The following is a 10,158-nucleotide window of genomic DNA, read 5'->3' on the forward strand; positions in this document are numbered from 1 at the left end:
CAAAGGCAGCAGTTAGGTCAAGTAAAATCAGAACAACATGGTTACCAGAATCACATGCAAGAAGGATGTCATTAAAAACTCTTATTAAAGCAGATTCTGTGCTATGAAGAGTTTTAAAACCTGACTGGAAAACCTCCAGAATGCCATTGTCATCTAAAAACTGTTTCAGCTGACGGTACACAAGTTTTTCTAAATCCTTAGAAAGAAAAGGCAGCTTCGAAATAGGCCGATAGTTAGCCAGAACAGTTTGATCAAGGCTGGTGAATTAAATGTGAATTAAAGAGAAATAACATGATTTTCTACAATATTTTGCAAAAAAAAAGTCTAAAAATTGTGGCGTGTTTGTATTTAAGCTGCCTGAATACTGTCTGGAGTTATTTGTTGCTGCAATTAGTCATTTTGGGTATATTGCTACCAGCTTTACACATGTAAAAACAGGATTTCTGCTTATTTAGATTTTACTTAGGAGTGTTTAGAGGAAGGGGGTGAGTACAACTGTAGGCCTGCCGCAATAAGCAGTAAATTAATCGAATGATAAAGTAAAACAAACTAAATAATTTCCATGTGCATGATTTATTGTTTTTNCTCTNTCCTCTCTTTCTTTCTCCCAAAAACTGGATGATAAAAGTCTTTAGTTTGGTGAATTTTGTTTACAGAGACTTTGTTGATCATTTTATTTGTTTTTTTTTTTCTAAAATATCTAAAATTTCTTCCAGTCTTAACTGTTCATTAGAAATGACAGATTATTGGTCTTTGAGAATGTGTTCTTGCATTACTATGCTGTTACCTTTGCATTACTTGACAATGGTCTCAAAACCAACAATGCTATCATTTATCATGATAACTCCTGGGACAATTTATCATTCAGCAAAATTTGTTACCGTGACAGGCCTATATACAGATGCATTGAAGAAAAAACAGAACAACTTGGAGAACCACACAGTACTTTCAAGTGTGTGGTTGTAATGTGAAAAAAACACTGAAAAGTTGAAGGTATATGAGCATAGTTGTAAAGCACTGTATTTCTTTTAACTGTGGATGCACAATTTATCAGTATCAGTTGATGTTAGTCATCTTTTAACATGGCAGTATTGGTCTGGAAAGTAAAACTGGGCCGATATTAATGTCCAAACAATGTTTATTTGTTTTCCATTTAAATTTTTACATGGGTGCATTTTTTCTATTCTTTCTCGAAACAATCAAGGTAGTGTAAAAGTCTGCTCGTTTCTAGAGGTGAGGGCCTGTCTTATTGTGTTGTGTACTGCGACGTAAACATCTTTTGTTTCCGTTTGAAGTCTAGCTGATACATATTCAGACGGCCTGGGAAACCTGGACTTTGAACGTTCTCAGCTCGGCTCTGGCATGAGTCAGCGAGGCGCTGCAAAGCGGCTGGTCAGCGCCCTCCACTCACACGCTCAGAGGACCAATCAGAAGCAGTTCGACCTGCAGACGATTCGATCTGTAGCTGACAAAATGAACATAAAGGTGAAAGTTCTTGACCCGAAAAAAGTTAAACACATAGACGTGCTCATCATTTATAATTATTATTGGGTGAGTAAAGTTAGTACATTCTCTACAATCCCAGTTCTAATGACAACTTTATGCTGTTGATTCCTTCCAGGTGATGGATTTTCAAGGTCTTTTGAGTTCCCTCAATGAACAGGGCTTCCTGCTAAAGAAAGGGCCCAAGTTGTACCAACTTCAGACCATGTGATTGCTGGACACTACTGCCCAACACAGACTTTACTTGGTGTTTGGTCGGTTATTTGTAAAAAGGCAAAAAACTAAAAACACAAGAAAACCTGTGTGGGGATAATATTCTCAGGCAACGAGTAGAGGGAATGCTGATGGTCAGAAGAAAATAAGGGAGTGAATCCAGCCAAAAACCCTCTAAAGTGCATCTTCCTGGATGCAGCATTTGTCAGGAATGCAAGTCTCCAGCAGTAGTAGCTATTCACATACGAGCTAAAGTGCATGAATATGCTAATTGTTTAATTTATTTAATCTCACTACAGTTGTTTTCAAAAATGAATTTTCTCTTTATGTAGATAACTGTGTAAAAATGTACAACTACTGTTTGTGCAAATTCTGTTGTAAATAAACTATTCTTCTGTGTCGAGCGTTTCATTAAATACGACAAAGACTTTATTTTAAAATGGGTTTTTAAATACTTTTTTTAAAACGGCGAATCTTAAACACTACGGAAGCCCATTTCCGCCATGAAATGAAAAATAAAAGACCAGCAGGAAGTCATAATTTCGACTTTCAAAGTTATAATTATGAGATTCAAAGTCATAAAGTCGAAATTATGACTTCCTGTTGGTCTTTTATTTTTTCTTTCATGGCGGAAATGGGCTTCCATAGAAATGGGCTTCCATAATATAATACAGTCTCAGATTGAGCAGAATAAAGGAACTTTTTTCTGAAACTATTTTGAAACCCACCTATGTTTTACGACATCTTGTGCCGTATGTATTTCCGGTAACATGGCAGCCTTGCTTCCCTCGCAGGGTTGCCATCAGGCTCAGTAACCTACGATGAGCATGCGGGGAAACGACACACGGGCAGCCGGTCAGTAATGCGAGCCTCTCGAAGATGATAACGACGTGTTTGAGCCGGCTTTCCGCTTCACTGTTTCTCAAGGTAGCGAGTGTTTCTGAGCGCTGCCCGGGTGTATGTCGGCTTGCGCCCCCAATATGGCGACTCGGACAGCCACCTGCCCCGGTGAGCGTGAGGCTCACACGGCCTCGACTTAGTGGCTCGTGGCTCTTCAAACTCAAATGGACGGACTGTGGGGGTTCGCGCTCGAGCCTCCAGAGAGTGAAAATGTTTGGACTCGCGGAGGGATCTGTGCTTGTGCACCGAAGAGGAGTTGGACGGTCAGCGGCCGTTTGGAGGCCGCTGTTTCTCCCCAGAGTTCGAGGACTTTGCAGCAGAAAGACCGAGGAGGCGTCTGACAAGTCCACAGCAGCGGACAGGGACACGGTACCGGGACAAGGACTGTTCAAATTCAAAGAACTGGTGAGTCCGAACAGGGGACAGAGGCAGCCACAGCTGTTAACCCTCCCACTGGTCAGAGGGCTGCAGCTTCCCACACGGACAGCTAGTACAGTTCAACCAAGGTCACTAAAAAGGATAGGTGGCATGATGATGCTATTATTACATTTCTTGTTTTTACTATATTAACAATTTAATCAGTTACCGTACTTGTAGAATAGCGGACGTAAGTTTAGGCGTATAAGTATATTTTCCCACAGCAGAAAGATGAAGCATTATAATTCAATTCAGTTTATTTATATGGCGCCAATTCACAACAAATGTCTCAAGTCACTTTGGAAAAACAAAATATTCAATCACATACATTCAAATTGATCCTATCAAGCACTACAGTATTATTCAGAGTAGTTTAAAAAAGTTTCCCGGCTAATTGTATGGAGTCATGTCAGGATATTTGAACTAATCTGCATATTGGCAATGGTATGCTTTTAGAGAAATAACACTTTTTATTGACCTTATCACAAGGTCTGGACTGTTCATGATTAAAAATGTGATCAGTGTTTGGCACACTTTCTTGTTATATTTAGCAACATTTCTGACCAAAAACAATCGGTATCGACAGGTCAGGCTTCGGTGATCAGTGCAATCCTACTGTCTATATGGAGTTTGCATGCGCTCCCCTTCTGTGCATGGGTTCTCTCCAGGTACTCTGGCTTCCTCCCACAGCACAAAAACAAATTATTTCTCAGATTGTGTGGCTTCGCGATAAAACAATCTGTTGACCTGGATTGTTTTGGAGAACTTGACCTTACTTGCAGCATATCTGTCGCCTTTCAGCCCAGATCATGTCTACTGTAAAAAAAAAAAGAAAAAAGTCTCCAGATAGGCTTGATTTATAAATCACCCTTGAAACGCACTGAGTGCAGACTCCTCTCTGGAAGAGAATCCTCAGAAGAAGTGCAGACCTGAAGCTGAATGTTCTGATCTCCTCATCATGACCTTTCAGAAAGAATTAAGGACAACAGAGCGGATTTCATCCATCCAATTCTTCAGACCCAAGGTGTTGGAGTGGAAGTCATTCTGGTTTAGTCTGCTGTTGTTCTAATCATCATTTTATTGATTATTTTAACATCTTCGTTTATCAATATTTGTTAAAGGCAGATTTTCTTTGACTGACTGCAGTGAGAGATTTTAATGTCACAAAAATCTGGAGTCTTATTGTGGAGCTTGATTCTTGTTTGACAGCCTGTCTCTGAATACTGTGATCTTAGGTTGTCTTAAGACAGCCTAAATTTCTGTTTGTTGCTCTTTTTGACAATATGTTTAAGTTGATAGATACTCTTCTGCTTAAAATTCTAGGTAAATCTAGAGTTCATATTTCTGCAAGAAGTGGGGTTAAAGGTCAGCAGCAACCAGCATTTCATATGGTTTACCAGAACGGTCTGAAGAAAAACTTTTGTGAGAAATTTTTACTTTTCTCTTTGTTGGCAGAACCGCAAATATTTTAAAGTTACAATTAGGATAAAAGTTTGCAGTAAAAGTTTAAAAATCCTGACCTGCTGATACCAATGTTTTAAATTTTTTTTGTCAGAGAAGTTGCTAAATTAAGCGGCTGACCTTTGTGGTGGTAAATCAGTTTCATAGGTAGACAAAGACTTCTCCTGTCAGTTCGGTTGTGTTGTGTTCTTGGTCTTGTATAAAGGCGGGACAAGCAGTGACCTCCCCATCACATGTATGTCAAATGTACAAAGGCTCAACTTTTTGCTCTGCGCTCCCACTGCTTTAACAGTCCACTAGACGTAAAGTTATTAGATTTTAGAGTTATGTTTGGTGTTGGTTGGTGACATTAACTTGCCCCTTTAAATATCATTTCCTCAAGTCAAAACAACCTCAATTAAAAAAAAACTTTTGTAACAGAAAATGATAAAGATATGTTCCCTCCACACCCCACGGATAAGTCAAGTCAGCATAGATACGCGGACAGACGAGATTTGCTCCAGGAAGAGCTTTGATGATTTTTTTTTTTTTCGTTAACTTCCAGCTGTATCCTGTTTGTAACCTCTTCCTCTCTGCAGTATGAGAACCCATGGACAATCCCCAACCTGCTGTGTATGTGTCGGATTCTGCTGGCTCCGTATCTGGGTTATCTGATCACCCAGCAGCACTTTGACCTCAGCCTGGGTCTGTTTACTTTGGCAGGAGCCACTGACCTGGTAATGCTTTTCTTAGTTTATCTTTTTAATAATTTGTCTTATTTATCCCAGTGAAAGTGAAAGCTTTAAAAAATGTATTGTTCTGTGTGAAATTGCTTCTTTTTGACTTGCACTTTAATGTTTCAGTTCAATTCAAAAATACTTCATTTATGTCAAAGAAAATTAAACATTAATTAAAATCATTCTGGTCAATTCAGAGAGTCGTTGTGGGTGGTGATGCTTTGGGCAGGAAGGATTTCCAGTAGCAGTCAGTCTTGCAACAAATCTAAATCAGCCTCTGTCTGAAGACTGTTGCTGTACGACAGTCTCATGGCTGTTAAGAAATGCTAACAGCTCAATATTCAGGCAGCAGAGATCATGTTCAACAGCAACATGTCCTAGATGACATCATCAGTTGTTAGCTAGCTATGCTAATGTGTCCAGATACAGCGGTAAGACGGTGAAGCTGGGTTTTCTCAGGTAGGGAGGGTGAAAAAGAGAAGGCTACGTACAATCATTTCAACTTTTTTAAAACATCATGTTATGACAAAAATAAAGCTTAAAAAATGTGCAACTTTTTGAAAAAGGTGCTGCAAAATCAGTCATTTTAGGTTGCAATAACCACACACACAAAAAAAACATTGCAACATCCCAGAGGGACTGAATAAACAACCTCGTTTGTTTATTGTTGCTGCTCCTCTTTAAATCTCTGTTTTTATCTGAAAATAAAAATTAAGAACAAAAGTCCTTCCAGCTCCACAGCATCCAAAACCAAAGGGAGTAAATGTCCAACGAAAGGGATGAAAAACTAGAAACAGAAGAATTAACCTAAAAAAACTGAATTCCGGTCTAATTACTGCCAGAAGTTGTGTGATGAAGAAATCATTCAAACAGATCCCGTCTGACAACACGCAGTGTGTTGATTTGTTTGGCCAGTCAGAACCCTGAAGCTTGTCTCAGTGTCCCGTCTTTGTCCCTGTGTCTCCTCCAGCTGGATGGCTTCATTGCCAGAACGTGGCCCACTCAGAAGTCGGCCTTGGGCAGCGCTCTGGATCCGCTGGCTGACAAGATCCTCATCAGTGTTTTATATGTGAGTCTCACCTACGCCGAACTTATCCCAGGTATTAAACTCAGCAGGCCCCGGCTCTGCTGTTATTCACCAACACTCCAAGACTCTGTGTGAGAGCCGCAACGAATCTAACCGGCTGTGTTTTGTTTCAGCTCCGCTGACGGCTTTAGTCATTTTTCGAGACATTGGTTTGATCGCCGCCGTCTTCTGGGTCAGATACAAGACCGTTCCTCCACCGGTGAGAAATGCTGGGAACATGGGTGCAAATGGTTCTGACAAACGCTCCTGTGGTTTTCTGTCACTGTTCTCATGGAAAGTCAATGGAGCCTCAACAGTTTCAGCTGGTTTGAATTATACTGATTGATGTGCCATGGTGTATTGAATCATTCTAGACAAAAAAGAGGATATTTACACCAAAAAACGTTTGAGAACTTTGAGAATAATCTCAGAAATTTTCAAGAAAGAATTGGGAAATTTCAGAGCTCCGAATGTCTAAAACTTGCAAGAAAAGAAAATTGAGATTTACTTCAGACATTTTCTAGAAAGTAAATTTCTAAGTTTCCAAAGTCAAATTTGCTAGACAAAAATGAAATGTTGATATTAAATTCAGAAATATTCTAGAAAAAGCTAAGAAAATTCAGTTTTAAAACTCTGACACTTCCTAGAAAGGCTTCAATTTTGAGAATAATTTCAGAAATGTTCTAGAAAAAAATGTGGAAAATTTGATTTTTGAGATTATTCTCAATTTTACTTTGGAAGTTTTAAACTTTTCAAACTTCAAAATTTCCTTTTTGTTTGTTTAGAAAATACTTAGATGAATCTCAAAATTTGAGGATTTTGTGGCAGAAATGTACTTTTTTTCTAACTACAATGACCCTTATATGTCAGTGTGCTTCTTTATTATAACTTTTTAACAAATGTTCTCTCGTGTTGTCCAGGTGACCCTCAGTAAGTTTTTTAACCCCTGCTACACTACAGCCCAGCTAAAACCCACACTCTTCAGCAAGGTGAGCTCTACTTTTAAATCTTTTTATCTAACCTGAGAGAAAAACCATGCTGAGCTCCATTAACTCTGAAACTGTGTTCACTCTGTTTTCCTTCTTGTTCACGGAAACCTAAAAATGTTGCTGAACCTGGAACAAACTTTTCATTTCTTCTTCATAAAGATGACCTTGACTGAAAATGTGCATAATTGTTTGTTCAGGTGAACACGGCCATCCAGCTGTTCCTGGTTGCCGCCTCTCTGGCTGCTCCGGTCTTCCACTATACGGACAGCGCCCTGCTGCAGGGTTTATGGTAACATCACATGACCTCTGCAGACGTCCCTTTGAATTTTTACCCTCTCCTCCGTTTCCTTAGAAGAAACTACTAAAACCAGCAACAAATGAGCAGGAATTACTCCTCCTGTGTCGGGCACGTAAATGCTGCTTGTTCAGATCATTTTGATTCGGACCAAATAGGGAGCTATAATAAAAATCTAAATTACTGCAGTCATTTATGTTACATAGAAGCCTATATTTTTAAATAAGTGTTATTTTTTTCCAGTACCACAAACATTTAAACTTTCCTCTCAAAACTGATATCTCCTGATCTCTTCTGTATTATTTTGAATATTTTAATATCATTTTTATAATATTGCAGGACCTGATCTTGCTAAATTTGATGTGGCATCATGTGTCTTCATGATGTCTGGAACTGTGCAGATGTTCCCAGATGTTCATTTGAGTTTTTTTGTGGATCTTAAGTAGGAAGCATCACCACTGAGGTGGGTCCATAAATCAGCTTCAATTTTTATGCATTTAGCTGATCAAGCGATGCGTCCATGTGAAGCTGATCTTATCCACCTCCACAAAAGTCTGAAAATCATCCCGCGGCCGAGAGAGAAGACTGACTGGCAGACCCACCTAACAATAATCCCCACTGATGTCAACTTTTAGCAACTTTTTAAAAATAAACATCGGTTTTGACCAAACTCAGAATCTACAAGTCTGTTTTTTTAAAGATTAGCCAAAAAACTACAACCGGTGCGCCCTTACTCCACCACTAATGTGTAACATAAAGAGTTGGTCAAATAGGTTCAGAATTGGATTCAGATTAGTTTCATGACAACATCATAAATTCAGAGGTAAAAATATGAAAATAATGACGAATACGGAGTGAACTGAGAACAATCAAACTATTTTTGCTTGGCTCTGTAGAGCTTCAGGCTGAATTATATTCAAATATAATTAAGGTTGCAGCTTTGTGGAGGAGGTATTTTAATAGAATATAAGTTTATTAAAAATCAAAATAAGTTTCTTTTTTTCCATAAAAAAATTTAACATGCATTTTGTTTCCCAGTTCAGCATATAACAATGTTTTCCTGGCACTACCACTAGGGGCAGTATTGTATCAGCTGTATAACAGGTGTTTAATGAATCCCCTCCATTGTTCGAGCTTTTGATTTGAAAAACTCATCTAGCCAGACGAAAGCTGTCATTTTAACTAAAACTGTTCTTTATGATTCTGCAGGTATGTCACAGCTGTGACCACAGCAGCATCAGGCTACAGCTACTGGCATTACGGCCGCAAGACTGTTAAGGTGTTGAACACCAGATCTCCATGACACCACCCCCCTCCCGGGATGCTCCCCCTCCCTCCCGGGATACGGCCCCCTCTCCCCAGACGCTCGTAGGAATAAAAAGAGAACAGAAGAAGCTTCTGCAGGGGGACGCTCATCAGCCGCAGCGACTGTAGAACAGACAGGCAGATGGACCGTCGCCAGGAGCTCTGAAGACAAGCAGCTGTGACGAGCCTTCATGGGTCACCATGGCGATGACGCATGCAGGGGGAAAACAAGTGAAGCCACAGATGGTTTCATTGCAGAGATCCTGAGACAGCAGCTCTGCCAGCGGGTGCGTCCAGAGCCATGTGCATGGAGGGGAAAAAAACTGCAAACATAAATAAAAATATTTCCTCCACCCACGTCAAGAGCCGCACAAGGCAACCTCAAGCCCTGAGCTGCCAGGTTCTTCTTCCTGGTTTTATTTCTTATAGTCAGTCAGATGCAACGTCCACCGAATTATTGTCTCATCAACCTGAATTTTTGTAAGCCAGTGATTTCTGATTAAACAAAACAAATAGAAAATCTGCTTTGGTGTGTCTGTGATTTGATTGGATGAGCAAAACCAAAGTTTAATCTCCTAAAACAGAAATCTGACATCTGACCCGTTTAGTGGAGTTTTAAACTAAGTCGGTGAAAAGCAAAGACATCCCAGCAGGGGTTCCCAAGCTGCTGCATCACGATAAACCTAAATGAGCCAGATTACTTATAATAGTACAGCCTTTAATTAGTGATAGTATTTATTGGTCCTTTACATTTTAATTTAATCAGCTTATTGTTTTAAAGGAGCACTATGGTGTAAAATCAACTTTTAGAGCTTTACATCATGTTATATTCTATTACCTCATCCAAAACATACCTGTAGTCCTGATTTGATTATTTGATGCATGTGAAAAATCCTTTAATCTCCATAGCAACCGCTATGCAAAACTAGTCAGATGTGCCTCTGCCTTCAAGGACAATGCTTCTCCTCTGAGCTGCAGTTTCCAAGCTTCCACTGCCACTATCCCACTCAGCTCCTTCAGACTAGCCAGCAGAAATGAGCAAACACCTGATGAAACTGCGCATGTGTTGAGCTCATTAAATGAGCTACTTCTAAGTGCAACGCTGGTAAAAATGTTAAAGGGTTAATGGAGCATGTGAGATGTATGTATTTTCCGCACTATAAGGCGCACCTTCGGCTTATGAGGAAATTGGAGGATTTTACCTCCGCCTTATAGTGCGGAAAATACCATATATATATATATATATATATATATATATATATATATATATATATATATATATATATTTTTTTT

At 39.4% G+C, this 10,158-nt stretch overlaps 2 protein-coding genes and 1 long non-coding RNA gene across 6 annotated transcripts in view; all 3 read left to right on the forward strand.

Moving 5' to 3' along the window:
- Nucleotides 1–127, forward strand: part of LOC106959962 (uncharacterized) — a 4,407-nt gene extending 4,280 nt beyond the window's left edge. The window contains exon 2 of the long non-coding RNA XR_001427469.1: nt 17–127. This is a non-coding gene — a long non-coding RNA (uncharacterized LOC106959962). The remainder of the gene's footprint in view (nt 1–16) is intronic.
- Nucleotides 1–2,129, forward strand: part of mcm8 (minichromosome maintenance 8 homologous recombination repair factor) — a 24,303-nt gene extending 22,174 nt beyond the window's left edge. For all 3 annotated transcript variants that reach the window (XM_015052838.1, XM_015052839.1, XM_015052840.1), the window contains exons 20-21: nt 1,296–1,485; nt 1,622–2,129. In XM_015052838.1, coding sequence (XP_014908324.1) covers nt 1,296–1,485; nt 1,622–1,714 — 283 coding nt within the window. In that variant the 3' untranslated portion in view covers nt 1,715–2,129. The remainder of the gene's footprint in view (nt 1–1,295; nt 1,486–1,621) is intronic.
- A 310-nt stretch (nt 2,130–2,439) lies between these two features.
- Nucleotides 2,440–9,389, forward strand: crls1 (cardiolipin synthase 1). Of its 2 annotated transcripts, none has more exons than XM_015052841.1 (7): nt 2,440–3,021; nt 5,073–5,210; nt 6,181–6,310; nt 6,411–6,496; nt 7,197–7,265; nt 7,463–7,554; nt 8,770–9,389. In XM_015052841.1, the coding sequence occupies exons 1-7, from the start codon at nt 2,596–2,598 to the stop codon at nt 8,861–8,863; spliced, it is 1,035 nt and encodes a 344-aa protein (XP_014908327.1). In that variant the 5' UTR covers nt 2,440–2,595; the 3' UTR covers nt 8,864–9,389. The 2 variants fall into 2 exon arrangements, with proteins under 2 accessions (XP_014908327.1, XP_014908328.1); XM_015052842.1 differs by lacking the exon at nt 2,440–3,021 and adding an exon at nt 3,958–4,057.
- Nucleotides 9,390–10,158: the final 769 nt, after the last annotated feature.

The sequence above is a fragment of the Poecilia latipinna genome, unplaced genomic scaffold (genome assembly GCF_001443285.1).
Source record: "Poecilia latipinna isolate Pla-1442-1.1 unplaced genomic scaffold, P_latipinna-1.0 Scaffold1138, whole genome shotgun sequence".
Taxonomy (NCBI): Eukaryota; Metazoa; Chordata; class Actinopteri; order Cyprinodontiformes; family Poeciliidae; genus Poecilia; species Poecilia latipinna.